Below are 22,031 nucleotides of genomic sequence, written 5' to 3'. Positions count from 1 at the left end.
TTGGCCATTTTGATTAATAACTCACGGCTTGAGTGATCCTTTATTCCAGAGAGGCAGCTTGGCAATAGGTACCCTGCCTCTGGTTTGGCTGAAATGTAAGTTCAAATCCCAGCTCTGCTGCTTATTAGCCATGTGACTGTGGGCAAATTTCTTGCCTTCTCTGAGATGCTGTTTTGTTATCACAGTAGCCACTAATCAAATGTTGGCCATTATATTACTTTATCGTCATTACTATGGAGGTGGTCCCGCTTGACCGTCAGACCTGCCTTTTGGGGTTCCTGTTAGATCTCTCTTCCGAGTGTGCTCTCGCTACCTCAAGTCCAGTGTGTTCCAAACTGAGTGCATCGGCTTCCTTTCCGATCCTGACCCTCCTCCCGTTTCCCCTTTGCCACCCTCCGATTTCTCCCAGCTCCAAACCTTTGTGAAAGCTTTAATTTTTTTTCCCTTTCCTGTGCAGCCTTTTGCCAAGTCTTGCGAATTCATCACCCACAGCTACTCACCAGAGTCCTTTCTTTCCCTTCCCTTTGGCCTCTGTGTTTCATTCAAGCCCTCACTGCCTCTTGTGTGAGTACTTTAGCTATCTTTTAATTACTCTGCCTGCCTCTTGTCTGTTCTCTCTGTGTTAATTTTACACATCTCTTCCAGATAGGTCTTGCAAAGCCGATCTTCAATCACATCTCTTCCCTTCTCAAAACCCTTCCGTGACCATTATCTGCGGATCAAAGTCTAAATTGCTTTGACTAGTTAGGATCTAAGGTGCTCCATAAACTAGCACCAACCTACCTTTGCAGCTATACTCCCTCCAACTTACCGTTCACGCACCTTATTGGAGCGCACAGCTGGAGACCTTGAGCATCCTAAGAGTAGAGAGTTGTTCACCTTGCATCCCCGATGCTCAGCACTAGTGTTCATTGTAATACACTGGAACGTAAACAGTAGGTGAGCGGATGAGCGTCCTCGCGCACACTTTTCCTTTTGCCGGGATTCCTTGGGCTCTGTCTCTGCATATCCGTATTCCACCTGTGCTTCTGGGTCACTTCATGCTCGAAACCTTCCCTGATCTTTTCAGCTCATAGTACCTGTTCCTTCCCCACGCCTCGTCCCTCTGACTTTCTCTCCTGGTACCTGCTGTCCTCTGCCTTGCAGAGCTGTGTATGAACGTCTTTTCTTTTCCACTCGACTATGTGCGCCTCAACAACAGGATCCGGGTGTGAGTCACCTCACCCACTTCCTGACGGCATTCATTTAACGTTGACTTAGCAGTGATTTATGGAGTGCCCCGTCTGTGCTTGGGGTACAACAGTGAGCAAAACAGGACGTTCCATTCTCTTGGAGTTCACACTCTAGTAGTGCTCAGTAGTTAGCTGCCTCAGTTCATTCGTCGGCAGTTGGCAGCCATTGATCCGGTATCTGCTGTCTGCCAGCCTTTGTGTCAATTGCTGGGAAACAAATGAGAATAAAAATGGTCGTTGTCCTCAAGGAGCTCTTGGTGCAGTAGGGAGACAGACACATAAATAAATGATTATGATACAGTAAATTATTACGCACTATTTCTGAACAGGGACAGTATTGGCATTGTATGTGGGAAAATTCTTTGCTCTGCAGGACCGTTCCCTGCCTTGTGAGCTGTTTAGCTCTTTGGTTACCCCTCGCTGCGCTAGTAGTGTCCCCCAGCTCATGGGACAGCCATCACTAGCGCTGCACATTTCCAGATGCCCTCCGGGGGATGACATCTTCCTCACTTATGTTGAGAACCGCTGTCAGGAGAGGACTTTGTTTCCACTTAGGTGGCAAACAAAGGAGGGAGTGATGAACTCTGCCTGGGGAGTAGGGCTGGGGCCGGGGAGGGGAGGAGTGTCTTGAGGAATCCGGCCCTGAGGAAGGCATCTGGCAGAGGCCTGGAGGGGAGGCGGTCAGGTGACAAAATGGGACATTTCAGGACCTCCAAGTTGTTAGCTGTGGCTGGAGAAAGGAGTGCAGGCATGCCGGGAGTGTTTGGTGAACAACTAGAGTGGAATCTGGGCTCCGTGGTGGAGGCTTTACATAGAATGCCAGCAGGCGTAGACCAGATGCTGGGATAAAGGAAGACCTCTTGCAAGGTTTGAATAGGACAGGGACATAGTAAGATTGGTGAGACTCTTCTGAAAGTCGAAGGGGAAGGCTCATAACGGCCTGAACAGGTAGTGGTGATGAGGACTAGTGGTCGGTTTGTTGAGGATGGAACCACCTGTACCCTCAGGTTACGATATGACTTGATGATATGACTCTCCTGGAAGTACAGACTTCTAGGGGAAAAAAAATACCTTAAAAATCTCAATGGCCTCTGCATTGTAAATATTTAGCTTAATCCACAGAATTCTCATTGATCTTACCCTTTCTTGGAAGCCCCCGTGCCAGGCTAAGGAAACAAACACATCCTGGTAGTTGGCACACTCAAGTTCCCTGAAAATACAAATGTCTGGGAGAGCGATGGGAGGTCCGCCTGGCTGTGTGTGCCTTTGGGAGGACAGGTAGGCCTGGAGAAAGCCAGCGTTCTGCAAGATGCGGGACACTTAAATGATGGTGATGCACAAGGTCCCCCCGTGACCCTTGCCCTTGGATCCCAGTCACTCACAGCTCCAAGGCCCATAGTTTGTGCCCATCCCAGCACTTCTCACACTGTGCACTGTTTGGGTTTTTGGGTATCTCTCTCCTCCGCTAGACCACAGACTCTTTACTCTTGCTGCCTTTTCCCCCCTAGAGCCCAGTTGTGTGCCTGGCATCTCAGCAGATGGTGGTTAGTGAAAGCACTCGTCCTCTTTTGCTAATTTCAGCCTTTCCCAAAGGCTGTGATATCAGTTAGGATTGTAGTAGGTCTTCCCAGTAAATGCATTTTTTACATCTGCATTTTCTTTCCTTTGTTCTCTAGTTACACGACAATGAATTTTCCCCTGTTTTGGATGCGACATTTGTAATGGTGGCTCGTGATTCTGAAAACAAAGGGTAATTGCAGTTTTTTTCCTAATTCTTTATTTTGAAAAATATCAAAGATACGTAAAATTGAAGAGAAGACTTTAATAAATTTCTAGGATACCATCACCTAGACTTAAGAGTTTTAAAATTTTGCCATATTTGCTTCTTATGTTTTTTTTAAAGTATATTATTTTCTTTATAATATTTTAAAGCAAATCCCAGACATAATGACATTTCACCTCTAAATACTTCAGTGTAGGGCACTGCTTTAAAAATGAGCCTATTTCCTTAAATAACTACATTACCATTCGCACACCTAACAAAAATAATAGTAAGTCCTTAATATATTCTAATAGTTCATATTCACTTTTCCCCACGTATCTTCAACGACTTATTCAAATCAGGATCCAAACAAGGTCCACATGTTACATTTGATTTGTATATCTCTTAAGTCTGTTTTTTTTTTGTTAACAGCTTTATTGAGATATAATTCACATACCATACAGTTCACCCATTGGAAGTGTACAATTTAATGGCTTTTAGTATATTCAAAGAGTTGTGCAGTCTCATCAGTCTGTTTTAATCTGGAATGGTTGTGTGTCCCCACTGTCCCCTTATCCTTTCATATCATCAACTGGTTGAAAGCCCAGATTGACTGTTCTTTACAGTGTCCCACTTTCTGGATTTGTCTCATTGCTTCCTCGTGGTATTTTTTTTTTATTTCTGTAAATGGTAGTTACAATTTCTGTAAATTGAAGTTAGGTCTAAACCTTGATTAGATTTGAGTTCAGCGTATTTGGTGAGAGCGCTTCCTAGGTGATGATGTCTCTGTATCTCATATTGTATCATGTCAGGAGGTATAGATTGTCCCACTCATAGTAATGCTGAGATTAGTGTGTGGGTTCAAGTAGCGACACACTTTAATTTTTGCCTTGTGTAGTTCAGTTTATCCTCTTGTGATCAGCAATAATCTACAGGTGTAGTACAGTACAAGGTGTATCCAATGTATCCAGTCTTATGAATAGCTAGTTTCCTGTCAGTCTTCCTCCAGTGCTTTTTTTTTTTTTTTGCGGTAGGCGGGGCCTCTCACTGTCGTGGCCTCTCCCGTTGCGGAGCACAGGTCCAGACGTGCAGGCTCAGCGGCCATGGCTCACGGGCCCAGCCGCTCCGCGGCATGTGGGATCTTTGCGGACCGGGGCACGAACCCGTGTCCCCTGCATTGGCAGGCGGACTCTCAACCACTGCGCCACCAGGGAAGCCCCTTCCAGTGCTTTTAATGTCCTTTGCTGATCATTGCTTTTATTATTTTCATTAGGGGATGTAAAATGATTCTCAAATTCTGTCATTTCTTTCTATATTTATTAGCTGGAGATCTGTAAAGAAGAGCTTTCCCTTATCAACTAGGGCAATTTGGTTTGTAAAGGAAAGTTAGGATCAGTGTTTCATTCTTGCTTTTATTTACACATTTACTAGCTAGTGATGACATAGTTTTTCTGCTATTTTGCTTTTTAAAAAAGTATCATTGTGTGTTCGTGGATTTTAATATAGTAAATATGTTTTAATACATTGCAGCCATTGTTCTTCCTGTTTCTCAGAGTGAACATCTTTGGTCAGTGGGAACTCCTTTAAGCTGGCTGCTGTGATAAGCTATTTTGACATTTCCTAGTTAGTCTTTGATAACTTCCTGCTCTCTGGTACAATGAGATGTCTTGGACTCATTCTGTACATTTCCTGCCCCAGGGCTGGAATCAGCCAGTTTTCCAAGGAGTCCTCAGGTTCCTTTTAGTGGGAAACTGGTATTTAGACACCAAAATCTGGGTACTAGAACTATACGTTGTTAACTAGTTTGTCATGTTTCTAGGCCTTTTCAGTAGACAGGGCTTGGATGTATGTTAAAAAGCAAACAAAAAACCTCATAAATTTGTACTGTCATTTCCAAGTCCAGTTTAACTGTACAGACTTTAACACTTTATCATTTTTCTCTTATACTGGATTCCTGGTTCCCTAATGCCAGTTACACAAGGCATTCAGACTGGGAAAAACTGTTTAATTATGTGTGTGGGAGTGGGGTGGGGGGGAACGTTTCAGGATTGCTGTTTGTACAGACGGAGTCTAGAGGCCTATGGGAAGTCTAATTTGTTTTAGAAACTTGAGTTAGGAGTCTGCAATGAGAAATCTCTTCTGCTGCATGGAAAGCTGACTTGGAAACCCGACTTAAGATCAAAAAACCCCTTGGTGACTCTGATCTGAGCAAAGAATCCACCCATCTTCTCTAGCTCCTCTCACCAGCTCCAGCTGACCTGCCGCTCCTAGGGGCTACCCTGGGGCTCCTTTTCCAGCACTGAGGGCGTTACTTAAAGCTTCTCTCCCAGCTGGTGCATTCTAATTTTCCAAGCTGCCATTTCTGTACTTTTGTGTTGTTTTTTGTTTTTTTTGCAGTACGTGGGCCTCTCACTGTTGTGGCCTCTCCCGTTGTGGAGCACAGGCTCCGGACGCGCAGGCTCAGCGGCCATGGCCCACGGGCCCAGCTGCTCCGCGACATGTGGGATCTTCCTGTACCGGGGCACGAACCTGTGTCCCCTGCATCGTCAGGCGGACTCTCAACCACTGTGCCACCAGGGAAGCCCCCATTTCTGTACTTTTGTTTCCGTTTTTCTTTCATCCAACCTTTGGATTCTACCACAGTGAAGTACTATCCCTTTCTCAGTGTTTTATTTTGGAAAATTTCACATCTACAGAAATGTAGAAAGAATAATGCAATGAGCACCCATATGCCCTTCACCTAAATTCTCGAATTAACATTTTACCACATTTGCCTTACTCTTGTCCTTTCTCGATAAATACAAACATATATACTTTTTCCCCTGGAATCGTTTCAAAGTAAGTTTGAGACTACTTTAGCCTAATTCAGCATGTATGTCCTAAGAATAAGGCCATTCTCCTACATAACCTCAGTGCCTTTATTATATCCAAGAAATTTAACGGTGATACAATTATATTATCTAATATATGATTCATATCATATATGAATTGCCAATTGTCCCTAAAATATTCTTTTCCCCCGAGTCAGGGTCTGATTAAGGACAATATATTATATGCGGTAATCATGTTTCTTTAAATAATTCCCCTTAAAATAATCCCCCTGCTGCTTTCTGTCTTTTAAGACATTGACTTCTTACAATTTTTTATTGAAGTATAGTTGATTTACAATGTTGTGTTAGTTTCAGGTGTACAGCATAGTGATAGTTATATATCTCTATCTCTATCTCTATCTATATTCTTTTTCAGATTCTTTTCCCATATAGGTTATTACAAAATATCGAGTATAGTTCCTTGTGTTATACAGTAGGTCCTCGTTGGTTATTTATTTTATATATAGCAGAGTGTATATTTTAATCCCAAACTCCCAATTTATCCCCCCCCAGTTTCCCCTGTGGTAACCAGAAGTTTGTATTCTATGTCTGTGAGTCTATTTCTGTTTTGTAAATAAGTTCATTTGTATCATTTTTTTTAGATTCCACATATAAGCGATATCATATGATATTTGTCCTTCTCTATCTGGCTTACTTTACTTAGTATGATAATCTCTAGTTGCATCTATGTTGCCGCAAATGGCATTATTTCATTCTTTTTATGGCCGAATAATATTCCATTTTGTATATATACCACATCTTCGTTATCCATTCATCTGTCAATGGACTCTTAGGTTGCTTCCATGTCTTGGTTATTGTAAATAGTGCTGCAGTGAACATTGGGGTGCATGTATCTTTTCAAATTATGGTTTTCTCCAGATATATGCCGAGTAGTGGGATTGCTGGATAATATGGTAGCTCTATTTTTAGTTTTTTAAGGAACTCCCGTACTGTTTTACATAGTGGCTGTACCAATTTACATTCCCACCAACAGTATAGGAGGGTTCCCTTTTCTCCACACCCTCTCCAGTATTTATTATTATTATTATTTTAAAATATTTATTTATTATTTACTTATCTTGGCTGCACCAGGTCTTAGTTGCGGCATATGTGATCTTTAGTTGTGGCATGCAGACTTCTTAGTTGCGGCATGCGTGTGGGCTCTAGTTCCCCGACCAGGGATCGAACCTGGGCCCCCTGAATTGGGAGCTCGGAGTCTTACCCACTGGCCACTAGGGAAGTCCCTCCAGCATTTATTATTTGTAGACTTTTTGATGATGGCCATTCTGACTGGTGTGAGGTGATATCTCATTGTAGTTTTGATTTGCATTTCTCTAATAATTAGTGATGTGGAGCATCTTTTCATGTGCCTTTTGGCCATCTGTATGTCTTCTTTGGAGAAATGTCTATTTAGATCTTCTGCCCATTTTTTATTGGGTTGTTTGTTTTTTTGATATTGAGCTGTATGAGCTGTTTGTATATTTTGGAGATTAATGCCTTGTTAGTTGCACCATTTGCAAATATTTTCTCTCATTCTGAGGGTTATCTTTTCATTTTGTTTATGGTTTCCCTTGCTGTACAAAAGCTTCTAAGTTTAATTAGGTCCCATTTGTTTATTTTTGTGTTTATTTCCATTACTCTAGGAGACAGATCTAAAAAGATATTGCTGCGATTTATGTCAAAGAGTATCCTGCCTATGTTTTCCTCTAGGAGTTTTATAGTATTTGGTCTTACGTTTAGGTCTTTAATCCACTTTGAGTTTATTTTTGTGTATGGTGTTAGAGAATGTTCTAATTTCATTTTTTTACATGTAGCTGTCCAGTTTTCCCAGCACCACTTATTGAAGAGACTGTCTTTTCTCCATGTATATTCTTTGCCTCCTTTGTGATAGGTTAATTGACCATAAGTGCATGGGTTTATTTTTGGGTCTTTTATCCTGTTCCATTGATCTATATTTCTGTTTTTGTACCAGTACCATGCTGTTTTGATGACTAGTTTTGTAGTATAGTCTGAAGTCAGGGAGCCTGATTCCTCCAGCTCTGTTTTTCTTTCTAGCCAAATTGCTAGATTGCTTTGGCTATTTGGGATCTTTTGTGTTTCCATACAAGTTTAAGAACTTTTTGTTTCAGTTTTGTGAAAAATGCCATTGGTAGTTTGATAGGGATTGAATTGAATTTGTAGATTGCCTTGGGAAGGCATTGACATTTTTGAAGAGTCCAGGCCGGTTGTCTTACAGAATGTTCTACAACCTATATTTTACTGTTTCCTCATAATTAGAATCAGGTGAAACATTTTGGCAAGTGGCCATATCCTTTTACAACGTGAACTTTCTAGTGTGTAGATAAGTCTGTAACCAGAAGAGTCCCCTAATTGTTCAGAGTTCTTATGTGAAGCAATCAGTAAGTGTTACCCAAAATGAACACCTTCAGTTTTTATTAGATAATGGCATGTCTTAAAATTTTTCTTTTCTTTTCTTCTCTTTAGGCCGGCATTTGTAAATCCACTCATCCTTGAAAGCCCAGAGGAAGAAGAGATCTTTAGACAAGGAGAATGTATATTAATTTGTTCATAATAAGATACAATTTAAAAAGCACATTAACTGTACTGCAGAGGAGATTATTTAAGAGTATGTATGGACTCCTCATACCAGTAAAGTATCCACAGAGTCCATACTTTGAACGGTTTTTTTTTTTTTTTTTTTTGCGGTACGCGGGTCTCTCACTGCTGTGGCCTCTCCCGCCGCGGAGCACAGGCTCCGGATGCGCAGGCCCAGCAGGCATGGCTCACGGGCCTAGATGCTCCACGGCATGTGGGATCTTCCCAGACCGGGTCACAAACCCACGTCCCCTGCATTGGCAGACGGACTCTCAACCAGTGCGCCACCAGGGAAGCCCCGAACGGTTTTTATTGATGATACAATATTAAGTGAAGTAATCTGTTTTCTCACATTTAATGAAATGGGAAATGTATCTTAATGAGATAACTGCTGGTTGGGGCTGTAGGTCAAGGTGATTATAAGTGGTCTCACACTGAGCAGACATGATTTCCATCTGAAAGCAAAAAATCACTGAAAGTGTTATGTAGCCTCAGCAGCCTTCTCTGGCATAGATGTGCAATTTCCAGTGGGCTATTCGAAATCTGGAAATACTGCGTTTATGGGGTCCGAGGCAGCCCCGGTCGGCAACCCAGTGCTGTAGTGTGGCCCTCCTGATCATAGCTCCTTACTGTCTCCTGTTCCAGTGAACAAGGGGACAAGGGTCGCCTTCAGCTCCATGTCATTACTGAAAATGGCTCCCACTGCTGAGGAGAGGACAACCATACATGAGATGTTTCTTAACACGCTGGATCCAAAGTAAGTTAGGACGGTGAGATTCCTGGTTGGGAAAGCATCTAATCCTTGGCCTTCTCACAAGCTACAGTTGCTTGAACATATTGGGCATTGTTTGCAAATATTTTACTTTTCAGCAGCAAAACCATGGCATTGACAGGGTTTACTCGATCTCCATTTGTACAGGACTGTAAGTTTTCGAAGTCGAGTTTTGCCTCCTAATGCAGTGTGGATGGAGAATTCAAAACTGAAGAGCTTGGATATTTGCCACCCTCAGGTATTGGAATTTAGTGAAAAATCTTCTAAACAGGATAACTTGGACTCAGGACACTCATCTAAGAGTTGACACGCCTTCAAACTGACCTCTGTTCTATGGCATTGTGAATTCCTTTGTTCTACAGATTCGGATCGTCACAGGGCTTGTATTTATTAATATTTATTTTATGTCCTGTAGGAGCGGAACATTTTCAATCGAATCTTTGGTGGTTTCCTTATGAGGAGAGCATATGAACTTGGATGGGCTACTGCTTGTAACTTCGGGTGAGTTGGATTTCAGGTAGTCTTAACTCCTGAGAAGCCGTTTATACTGCCTCACTCAGTGAAACATTTTGGACCCGTCTGGATGTGTTTGGGAATATATTGTGTTTTTAAATAAATGCTACACTTGTACCAGGTGGGTTTGACCTTCATTTTAGAAGGCTCTCGCTCTGATGTTGTCACTTAGTACATTAAATGCCTGCTGAGAAAAAGGGGTGATGACACGCAGAAGGGAAAAGATGATTTAGATACTGATCTGGTCACAGTGTCATCTCTTACCATCTGGTATGGTTATTCCCTCCTTCTCTAGGTTTATTCTTTGACCATTTAAAGTTTGCTTCAGCTGATTGTCAGGAAAAAACTAGAGATCATCTGAATTTTGCAGTTGACCCCAAGTACTGTGTTTTCCCAACAGTGGTTCTCGACCATTTATAGTCACCGTGGATGATATCATGTTTCAGAAACCTGTTGAGGTTGGATCATTGCTGTTTCTTTCTTCGCAGGTAGGTGTGTGATGAGAGATGAAATACAATTTTTATTATTTGGGCCTAGAAGAGAGGTTTTTATATTCTAAAGCCACCGTTTCTCTTATGACTGCTTTCTTCCCCCTTCCTAATGCAATTAACTAACTATCGTGTCCATAATCGCTTAGGTTTGCTTTACTCAGGGAAATTACATTCAAGTCAGAGTACACAGTGAGGTGGCCTCTCTACAGGATAAAGAGCATATGACCACCAATGTCTTTCATTTCACGTTCATGTCGGAAAAAGAAGTGCCCTTGGTTTTCCCCAGAACATATGGAGGTAAGTGGCAAATGACTGCTTGTCCCTAACGAGGGGAACTTTTAAAGACATTTCTCTCCTTTTAAATTGTTGTAGGAAGTACTCTGATGCCCATCAGCCCTAGAGCATGTCTTTAGGGGATTGTGCTTTTGAGTTTCTGCAGCCCTGAAGGTCAGGATGCCTCATGGCGTTCAGGTGGCCATTGCTGGTCTGCCTGCCTGGCTGTTGTCTGAAGGGCCAGTGTCAGCTGCAGGCAGCCACTGGTGGTCAGGACCAGTCCAGCCAAAGGGCCAGAGTCGAGGCACTCTCTGGCCCAGCAGCACATGCCTGGTGCCGGTTTTGAATTTTCATTGTTGTCCCAGTGTTCCCAAGTAGTTTTGTGTTCGTATAGTGATTTTCTTAGGTGCTGCACGTGTCTCCAGAGCTCTCTCTCTTATATTCCAGAGTCCATGTTGTATTTAGATGGGCAGAGGCATTTCAGCTCCATGAGTGCACCAGTGACCTTGAAAAAGGACCACCTCATCGAGCCCTAGGAAGACTGCGTTTGTTGAAGGCCAGTGCCCCACAGTGACACGGTGCCTGATGAAGGCCTGAGCAAGTATATTGCTCTTAGTGTTTATTCTCATGCTCCATAGAGAAGAAGGATGTATTCAGCTTTTAGGTTGATCAGAAAAGTAGAATGAGAGAATGGCTGGGTGGGGCAGAGGGGGAAAGAATTATTGAATAATAAATACTTTCAAGACAATTTAAATTGTGAACCTACCACGTTTCCTCCTGTCTACTCAGGAAATGAGGGCTGAATGCCTTTTTATGTGACTGGACACATTCTTTTCTTACACATATTGCAACTATCGATCTACATTGGTTTCCTGCCAGGGCATTTGGAGGGCATTCTTTAAACCTGACCTTTACTGCAATTCCCCTGTATTATTTAAATCCCATCAACCCTATGTGATTCCTTTGTATTTTTGCCTCCTTCTATTTCCCAGCTTTTGTTGTTAGCAGAGGGTAGATGAAAAGTTGTAGTAAAGGGATTCAACAAAAGACACAGCATTTGTAAGGATTTGTGGGAAGCTTTAGATCTGAAACATACCAAGGAAACACAGAAGACCCCAAATAGCCAAAGCAATCTTGAGAAAGAAAAATGGAGCTGGAGGAATCAGGCTCCCCGACTTCAAACTATACTACAAAGCTACAGTGATCAAGATGGTATGGTACTGGCACAAAAACAGAAATGTAGATCAATGGAACAGGATAGAAAGCCCAGAGATAAACCCATGCACATATGGTCACCTAATTTATGACAAAGGAGGCAAGAATATACAATGGAGAAAAGACAGCCTCTTCAATAAGTGGTGCTGGGAAAACTGGACAGCTACATGTAAAAGAATGAAATTAGAACACTCCCTAACACCACCATACACAAAAACTCCAAATGGATTAAAGACCTAAATGTAAGAGCAGACACTATAAAACTCTTAGAGGAAAACATAGGAAAAACACTCTGACATAAACAACAGCAAGTTCTTTTTTGACCCACCTCCTAGAGTAATGAAAATAAAAACAAAAATAAACAAATGGGACCTAATGAAACTTAAAAGCTTTTGCACAGCAAAGGAAACCATAAACAAGACGAAAAGACAACCCTCAGAATGGGAGAAAATATTTGCAAATGAAACAATGGACAAAGGATTAATCTCCAAAATATACAAACAGCTCGTGGAGCTCAATATCAAAAAAACAACGCAATGTAAAAATGGGTGGAAGACCTAAATAGACATTTCAGCAAAGAAGACATACAGATGGCGAAGCGGCACATGAAAAGATGCTCCACATCGCTAATTATTAAGAAATGCAAATCAGAACTACAATGAGGTATCACCTCACACTGGTCAGAATGCCCATCATCAAAAAATCTAGAAACAGTAAATGCTGGAGAGAGTGTGGTGAAAAGGGAACCCTCCTGCACTGTTGGTGGGAATGTAAATTGATACAGTCACTATGGAGAACAGTATGGAGGTTCCTTAAAAAACTAAAAATAGAACTACCATACGACCCAAGCAATCCCACTACTGGGCATATACCCTGAGAAAACCATAATTCAAAAAGAGTCAGGTGCCAAAATGTTCATTGCAGCTCTATTTACAATAGCCAGGACATGGAAGCAACCTAAGTGTCCATCATCAGATGAATGGATAAAGAAGATGTGGCACATATATACAATAGAATATTACTCAGCCATAAAAAGAAACAAAATTGAGTTATTTGTAGTGAGGTGGATGGACCTAGAGATTGTCATACAGAGTGAAGTAAGAAAGAGAAAAACAAATACCATATGTTAACGCATATATATGGAATCTAAAAACAAAAATGGTACTGATGAACCTAGTGGCAGGACAGGAATAAAGATGCTTTATAGAGAATGGACTTGAGGACACTGGCGGGTGGGGGGAAGGGGAAGCTGGGGTGTAGTGAGAGTAGCATTGACACATATACACTAAATAGCTAGCTAGTGGGAAGCAGCCGCATAGCACAGGGAGACCAGCTTGGTGCTTTGTGACCATCTAGAGGGGTGGGATAGGGAGGGTGAGAGGGAGGCTCAAGAGGGAGGGGATATGGGGATATATGTATGCATGTGGCTGATTCACTTTGCTGTACAACAGAGAGTAACAGCACTGTGAAGCAATTATACTCCAATAAAGATGTATCAAAAAAAAAAAAGGAACCATGCCAAGAGGAGGTGTTCACAGATGGTGAACACAGGAGACACAGGACCAAGTGTTCATTCCTCCATTCACCTGACAGCTGTTCAGCACACTCTGCTAGGGGCTGGGCAGCATATATCTGATTAAAAAACATGAACAGTAATAATAATTACAGATGCTTTTGCTCACAGAGCACTTGCCACTTGCTAGATAGGCACTCTCTTAAGCACTTGACGTGTTTACTTCTTCCACCGACACTATGAGGTAGGTTCTGTAACCCGCTTGTAGGGTTTGGCCACTCAGGAATCTGAAGCATAGAGAGGTTGATAATTTGCTCAGACTCCCCCAGCTAGTAGATGGTGGTGCTGGGGTTCACACTACCTGGTTCCGAAGTAAACAGTAAAGCTGGGAATGTACTGATAGTAAGGGAGGCCGTACCCAATGTCACAGTGCCACCTAGGAACCCAAAGGGACGTATTCCGACGAGTCTGCAGCCAAGACCCAGTTTCTCCTTTGATGGGATGGGAAGTTGATCAAGTTCAGAAGAAAGAGAAACCAGGCTGCACAGAGGGAAAGAATTCAGCTCTGAAAAGGGCCTCCCAGGAAAGAGACAGTCTTGAGTGTGGGTTCTAAACACAGAGCGGTCACAAACTTGGCTCTGCGTCAGAATCGGCTGGAGTGCTTTTAAAAACATTTGTATTAATTTAATGTTTTTTGAAATCACAGTTAATGTGAATGAGCACTTCTGGCATAAATAGTTACGGGAACAAACAACTACTCTGGAGGCGTGCAGTTGGACTCATGGCACCCAGCGTGTGCTGCACCGTAAGCTTGCTAGCATCAGTCCTCGCCCCCGTCGCTGTACTTACTACCATCCTAAGCTTCACCTGGCCCTTCAGTACAGCATTTTGCAGATCTGCCTGTAACCCGGTGAGGTCCCTGAGCTGCCTCGCAGGAAGGGACGGCCCTGGGGAGTTGTGTGAACGTGTTAAGCGGAGTTCAGTTAAGAGACCTACTGCATGCTGGTGTATAGATTGTACGTTATGCATTTAACCACTTAGTGCTGTACACGGAAGCTTTTGCAAGAACTTTTCTCGCTGTTGTAAGAAATGTTGCAGTAAATATCCTAAAACTAAAATATTTAATCATTAAACTATTTCCTTTGGAAAATTGTTGATAAGTGATCTGTAGGTCAAAATCGTATGCACACATTCAAGGCTTTGAATAGTTCACGTATCCCTCCAGAGCAGTTGTACACATGCACTTAACTCATTAGCAATTTCCCTGAACTTGGCTGAATTTTATCCTTTACTTTTTTAAAAAAATTTATTTTATTTATTTTTGGCTGTGTTGGGTGTTTGTTGCTGTGCGCAGGCTTTTTCTGGTTGCGGTGAGCGGGGGCTAATCTTCGTTGCACTGCGCGGGCTTCTCATCGCAGTGGCTTCTCTTGTTGCAGAGCACAGCCGGGCTCTAGGCACGTGGGCCTCAGTAGTTTTGGCACGCGGGCTCGGTAGTTGTGGCTCGTGGGCTCTAGAGCGCAGGCTCAGTAGTTGTGGCGCACGGGCTTGGTTGCTCTGCGTCATGTGGGATCTTCCTGGACCAGGGCTTGGACCTGTGTCACCTGCATTGGCAGGCGGATTCTTAACCACTGCACCACCAAGGAAGCCCTTATCCTTTACTTTTCAAAACATCTTTGCCATTTCAGTAGGTGAAAAATGACATTCATTAATTGCCTTTCTTTGAATTCTATTGAGACTGAACTCTTAAAAAATTGCTTATTGTCTTTTTAGTTAAATTACTTGTTCAATTAATTTTGAATATCAGATTTTTAAATCAAAGTACGTTTTCTACCAGTAAAAGTTTTTGTAAGAGCTAGAGATTTTTATTTTTAATACAGGACTTTAAGAAGATGAGACGAAGGAAAGTCCAAGGGATATACAGTAGGTTGTCGATGTTTAGTGTTTTGTTCCTCTTCTTTAAGGAGTAGTAGGCTTTTAACCAGTACCGGCACTGCTACTTGTCTAGCACAGAACTTCCTAATGTGGGTTGGACATAGTTTTGTATTGAATAGTCCATGCTGAGATACCCCATTTTACATCAGGCATTTATTACCAAGTTCTTAGTTTTTGCTTAGGTAGTTCTTCATTGGGCAGTCTTCGAGGATGGTGTCTTTATTTTTGGTTTCTTTAGAAGAGTTCACTTCACGCTAGTATGCTCTGCACTGTGTTCCGTGTGCCCATGTGGTGCTGTGGCTCCACTTCTCGTGGTAGCCCGAGTATTCTGCATGTCTACGTGTTCCCTTTGCTACTGGCATTCTCTATACCGTCTGCTCTTTCTCCTCTCTGTGAATAGAGCCAGTAGCTTGAGTCCTGAAAAACTGAAGTTTGCCCTCCACCCCCACCCCAGGGAGTTCAACATTTTATTTTTCTTTTCAATGAACTTGGGCAGAGAAAAAGGCCTTTCATCTTTCAAAAGACACATTTGATTCTGTGGGGTGGCTGGGCTCATCTGGGAGGTTCTTCTGCTCTGTGTGGCATTGGCTGGGGTCACTCAGGCAACTGTGCTCACCTGGGAGCTCGTCAGGGGCTAGACCATCTGGCACATCAGCTGGGGAGGCTGGAACGGATGGGGGCCAGCCAGGCCTCTCTTAAGAGGCTAGTTGGACTTCTTAAATGGTGGCGCGGGGGCTCCATGAGCAAACAGCCGGATTCCCAGCTCCTAACCACGTTATCCTCCTGCTTCTCAAAGCCATTTTTGTGCAGAGTGATCAGTGGTGTCATGGAAGTTCACAAAGATGATCACTGGGGAGAGGCGACTGGTTGGATGATTGAAAGGCCGCTGGTAAGAAAAAACAGTTTCAAAAAGCGGTGGTATCTAGGGCTGGATGGCAAGGGGCTGAGTAATTCCAAGCATCCAACTCTCTTTCCTGGGTGAAGTCCTTGGTCACTGGTGAGATGCTCTTTCATAAACATTTTATATGTTTATATTATAAACAGCTTAATACAATATATGATTTTATAAAATGTCTTAAACATTTTATTGACAAGTAACATTAGGAGATACTGCATCGGATACCTCTCCTCTGGTATTTTATAATGCGTATTAGCTTACAAAGGACTGAAAAGTAGGGCCATTAGAACACCTGTTTAAGTTTTTATGTCAGCTTTTGTGAAACTTATTTGATAATGGACTTTGTTGTTGTTGTTAATACCTATGAATAAATGGAACACACTAGGAGTTTTAATAACTTTTACAGAGCCGGGATTATACTCTGTATTCTATTGTCTAAGGGGTAAATCGTTATGCCCTCTTTTGCTATGAAGAATCAAGTATTAGTATTATGTTTCTTAAAAACAAATTTAGGGCAGCATTTTAGATCTCACTGACTTTCCTGCTTTCCAAGGGTTGGCAGTCTTGCTTTTCAACAGGAGCATAATTTCTTGCTGTCACTGCTGATGTTTTATAAAACGTTAACTTGTAACAATGCGTTTAACTTTACAACAAATTCTGAATAGTAATTTTTTAGCATTATGCTCCTTTATAGATTAGAAGAGGGAGGCGAAAGGAAGTACATCAGGAAGATGGTGAAGGTTAGTTCATAAGATATTTGCCTCCATTTTGATACGGAGAATATAAGTTTGTGTTATTCTGTTTCTGTATAAGAGCCTCAAGCTCAAATTCAGTGCTTTATGCTTTAACATGAAAACATTTGGAAGTAATTACGGATTCTTTATTTGGTAATATAGAACCCCGTGGCAACTTGTATGTTAGTGCAGTGCAGGAAAAAATCAGTCACAGTATGTAATCATCATAAAATAAGACATTTTATATATGGCTAACACATATTGGATTCTTAGCACTGTGCTGCTAATGACATCAAAATGTATTTTCTAATTTAATCCTTAGAATCAGCCTTTGAGGTCAATACCATTATTACCCACTTTTTCAGACGAGGAAAGTGAGACTTAGAGAGGGAAAGTAACTTCCCACAGCCCACCTTGTAACTGTATATAGGTGAGGTTAGGTGGGGTAGGCCTAGACCAGGTCTAGAATCTTGGCCCTTTGCCACATTTCATATATATTCTCTCAACTAGTGTGATAAAGGGTTAACTTGTGAGATAAACACACACACACACACACACGCACACACATACACAGACACATACATGAGAATACAATCTGGTCTCAACCATAAGAGACAAGGATGGCTGAAATATTTTGGGCATTTGTTTTAATTTGCTCTTAGAGAAAAACTTTTGCTGCAGTTGTGATTGACTCTCTAAATTGACTTGTGAATGTTTTCTGTCCCTCCCTGGGCAACAAATAATGAACTACTTTAAAATAGATAACAAGAAAGAGGAATTAAAAATAGGGATTCGGCAAGTTCAAAAACGGATTTAAGGGCTTCCCTGGTAGCACAGTGGTTGAGAGTCCGCCTGCTGATGCAGGGGACACGGGTTCGTGCCCTGGCCCGGGAAGATCCCACATGCCACGGAGCGGCTGGGCCCGTGAGCCGTGGCCGCTGAGCCTGCGCGTCCGGAGCCTGTGCTCCACAACGGGAGAGGCCACAACAGTGAGAGGCCCGCGTACCGCAAAAAAACAAACAAAAAAACCCCCCAAAAAACGGATTTAAGGACCCCTGACCAGTCACGTTGCTTCTAGTAAAACTGTTGTATCGTGGGATTATTTTGATGTAAGGGGATCAATCTGAGGTGGATTTGGGGTCCTTTGGTCCAGCAGGTGGGTTTCGGGCAGGCAGTGTGACGTGGGAGGAGTGCTGCTGGCTCGAATGCTGGCTCTTAGGCACCTCTGAGGTCTCAACTGTGTCTGCAGCCAGCTAGTTCAGGGCATAGGGTAGAGGATTCATCTCTTTGGGTTCTGTTTCCTTTTCCATAAAAGGAGAGGCAGCTTTCTCATTCCAGAGTTTCCTGATTTCGACCTACTTCCCTTCACTTGATTTGCTGTTTGGTTAGAGAAACATTTTAATGACTATATTGCACGTAATTTAAAAAATCAAGTTCCAGTTAAGATGTGTATGCTAAGAAAAAAAAGGATCTTCAGAATGAAACAGGACCTTCTCAAAACCATTCAGTAAGCCAGAGGCATCGATAAAAGTAATACCTCAGAGGAGGGGTTGTAGTAACAAAAGAAAGGGTAGGATATTTTTGGTTTTTTTGTCACAGAAATTGTGTACCTTTAATAGAGGGAATAGTATGGCTAAAACAAATGAACTGTACCATAATGGAAGGAAAATTACGTGACAGGGTATTGATATGCCAGGCATTTACTGTATCCTGATTTTATTTATACACACACACACATATATAAATTTAAATTTATATTTTATATGTATGTATTTGTTAAAAAAAAAGTGACCCATTAGTAGGTCATGAAATTTAGTGGGTTGTGGCCAACATGACAAAAATAAAAGACTGCATCACCCATAGTATTGTGTAACTTGTTATGCATGGTGCACATGCACATGTATGGGTGTGCTAGGTCACCGTGTAAAATACACATCTAAATGGGTCATGGTCATTAATGGAAGGGGTCCTCTCAGTACACATTAACATGCTTCTTTGAGTTGTACTTAGTTTTGATTGGTCTGAATTTAAAAGTTTTTTTTCCATTTTTTTCTGTAAATTAGATTGGTTTAAAAACAAAAATCGTTTGAGTTAGTTGATGCTCTTTTAGTTTATCCTGACAGGGTGCCTCAGGACAAGGGGATTTCGGTGTGCTGGGAGCCATCTCATGGGCTTTGGGTTACAGTGCAACATAACTCCCTTTGATAGAAAACTTGCAAATCCTTTTTCTGATGTCCTGGCTGAGCTGCACAAATGGCCAGAACTTGAAGTTAACAAACCCAGGCCTGCAGATTCAATTCTTACCTACTATCCTTGGCCGCACACTGGACCCCTGAATCTAGCCAATCAACTCTGTAGTATGTGCCATCTCCCAGTAGATGATCATGAGAGAGGAAGACCAGTCAACGCTTTGTCTCGAGGCTGGGTCACAAGCACTACCTTTTTATTTTTATTTTAAATTTATTTTAGTTTTGGCTGCATTGGGTCTTCATTGCTGTATGCGGGCTTTCTCTAGTTGCGGAGAGCAGGGGGGGCTACTTTTTGTTGCCGTGCACGGGCTTCTCACTGCAGTGGCTTCTCTTGTTGTGGAGCACGGGCTCAGTAGTTGTGGCACGTGGGCTCAGTAGTTGTGGCTCACGGGCTCTAGAGCACAGGCTCAGTAGTTGTGGCGCATAGGCTTAGTTGCTCCACAGCATGTGGGATCTTCCCTGACCAGGGCTCGAACCCATGTCCCCTGCATTGGCAGGCGGATTCTTAACCACTGTGCCACCAGGGAAGCCCCAAGCACTGCCTTTTTGTATAAGGACAGTACACTGGCAGGAGATAACAGCCTTCAGTGGACGAATAGCAAATGGGCTTATTCCTCCCCTCCTGTGACACATTCCATCATCCCTATATTTCCTTGTTGTTGCTCATGCTGGCCTTGGAGCCAACACAGGTGTCAGCATTTTTAGCATTTATTCACCGTATTGCTCTTTTTACATGCTGATTTTGGGAAACTGTGGGCTTCTTGAGGGAACGGATTGTGTATGATTCAGGTGAATTTGGGTGTTTGACTTTTTTGTTAATTTAAAAAATTTAAGCTTAAGGCTCAGGAAGGTGGATCTTTAAAAATTTTTTTTTAGGATTTTACTTGTGTACAGCATTATGCCCAAATTGTGTTATTACGTTAATAATGGAATTGCTAAAAGTTGCTTTGCTGTCTGAGACTAAATACACAGTAGCTATGATATTTTATTTCCTTTTAAAAGCTAAGTAAAAAATTTAATGATTTTATAGACGTGTGTAGGTATATGTGTATGTGTATGTATATGCATGTATACACAAACATTAATATTTATACACACCCCCCCCCACACACTGGCATGGAGACCTTTATGGACATATTTACCTGAAATATACATTTCTTCACATTCATATGTTAAGAATTCTACTCAAAGATATTTCAGTGACATAACATCAGAATTCATGGGTAACAAAATACAAGGATGCATTCCATGGTATCATATGGGGGGGGTTAGGGTATAAAAATATCATTAATAAAATAGTGGTTAATGTATTTAAGAACAAAATATAAAACCTGGAAGTCTACTGACATAGAAAGTTTAGGGTGTAGGATTAGATGTGCCCTTGGATATAGAAGAAATGATGGGGGTGGGGAATGATTCCTTGCATGAGATTCTGGGGACTAAGAAATCCCCGAAAGAGCAGTCCACTCTGATCATTGTAAAGGTCAGAACACTGGCTAGGCTTAATTGGGAAATATTCAACAGAAGGTCAGAAATTTGAGGGAGAAGCAGGGGATCACAGATGTTATTCGTATATATGTAAGTGCACTGAAAAGACATTGCCTAGTGTGTTTCATAGAGACTTCGGGCCACCTCTTGACCTATTATTTTGGATGAGCTACTGTCACGTCATGGTCTGTCCTCCTCTTGCACAGGTAGCTACTAAGCTATACTGGTCTCCTTTCCATAATCTGTTGGCAACTGTCCCTAGAGGAGGGTTTCTCAACCTCACTACTATTGACAACTTGGACCAGATAATCGTGTTGTATGTTCTGTGCATTGTAGGATGTCTAGCAGCATCCTTGACATGTACCCACTAGATGCCAGTAGCATTCCCATAGTTGACAACCAAAAACATCTCCAGACATTACTATGTCCCTTGGGAAAATTGTGCCCAGTTGAGAACCACTGCTGTAGATTACGGTAGGTCAGCATGTTTGGGAGTTGTCTCTTGTAGCTCATCCTGGTCAGGCCTGGGCCCATCCTCTCCAGCAGAGCAGGGGACTGTGCTTTTGGAACACTTTCTAGCCTTCTGTAAATGGCCACATGAGATCATCTTTAGGGTATACTTTTGGGCCTGTGGACTTTCAGAAATCAGCTGTTTGAAGGGATAAAAGGCACTGAGGAGTGCGTTTATCGGCTATTAACATTACCCAGTTAATATGAAAAGTGGTGAGTCAGGATGTATTGTCACTTATTTGTAGGTACCTGGAAATTATACTATTAGGACCTGCTTGTAATCAAATACTAAGCTCTTTGAGGGCAGAAATTTGTCTTCGGTCACTGATATATGCCAGGTGTTTAGAGTAGGTGATCAATAGTTCCTGAAAGTTGAATGAAAACATTAATGACTGGCTTTTTTGAATGGATCCAAAAATAGCTGTCTTCCTTGTAAACATACCTAAAATGAACATGAGGCTAGAAAAGCTCCAAAGAATGGAAACTATTAATCAAGAGGATACAAGCTTATTCCATGAGTAAAAAAATTTATACTTTTCAGATTGGAAAGAGGAAACCTGAGAATAAGATTCCAATTGTATTGCAAGTATTGATTGACAGGATTATCACAAACCTGTCTGAACACCAAAGTAGTAGCAGTCTTCAACTTTACTAATAGTTGGCTTCTAAAATGTTGACTGTAAGGTAGCACTTAGAACATACTTTGCTATAGCAGAGGGTTATAAATGGCAGTTGAATTCCTGTGTCCACGTCTGAATGCCTGTCACTAATCCCCTGCCGTTTATGACAGAACTCAGAGCATCAGCCAGGAGGCCAGGGACATCCCCAACTCTAGGACGGCCTCCCCGGGGCGAGGGGCTTTTTGCGAGCGTTGAGAGGGGATTAGCGTGGAAGACAGGACGAGGCAGATGCTCTCGGGTCCCAGTTCCCTTAAACTACATGGCATGTATGTAACTATAGTAAAGCCATTGCCATACTGGGGTG

General features: G+C 42.1%; 1 protein-coding gene across 3 annotated transcripts in view; it reads left to right on the top strand.

Moving 5' to 3' along the window:
- The window catches only part of ACOT9 (acyl-CoA thioesterase 9), a 33,816-nt gene extending 17,032 nt beyond the window's left edge, over positions 1–16,784 (top strand). Inside the window, exons 8-15 of one of the 3 annotated variants that reach the window (XM_032618736.1) lie at positions 2,909–2,982; positions 8,349–8,416; positions 9,105–9,216; positions 9,379–9,469; positions 9,647–9,732; positions 10,145–10,232; positions 10,382–10,532; positions 10,956–16,784. In XM_032618736.1, coding sequence (XP_032474627.1) covers positions 2,909–2,982; positions 8,349–8,416; positions 9,105–9,216; positions 9,379–9,469; positions 9,647–9,732; positions 10,145–10,232; positions 10,382–10,532; positions 10,956–11,044 — 759 coding nt within the window. In that variant the 3' untranslated portion in view covers positions 11,045–16,784. The remainder of the gene's footprint in view (positions 1–2,908; positions 2,983–8,348; positions 8,417–9,104; positions 9,217–9,378; positions 9,470–9,646; positions 9,733–10,144; positions 10,233–10,381; positions 10,533–10,955) is intronic. The other 2 variants (XM_032618737.1, XM_032618735.1) reach the window with 2 other exon arrangements.
- Positions 16,785–22,031: the final 5,247 nt, after the last annotated feature.

Source organism: Phocoena sinus, chromosome X (genome assembly GCF_008692025.1).
Source record: "Phocoena sinus isolate mPhoSin1 chromosome X, mPhoSin1.pri, whole genome shotgun sequence".
NCBI classification, from domain to species: Eukaryota; Metazoa; Chordata; class Mammalia; order Artiodactyla; family Phocoenidae; genus Phocoena; species Phocoena sinus.
This window is presented reverse-complemented; position numbering and strand designations above follow the sequence as displayed.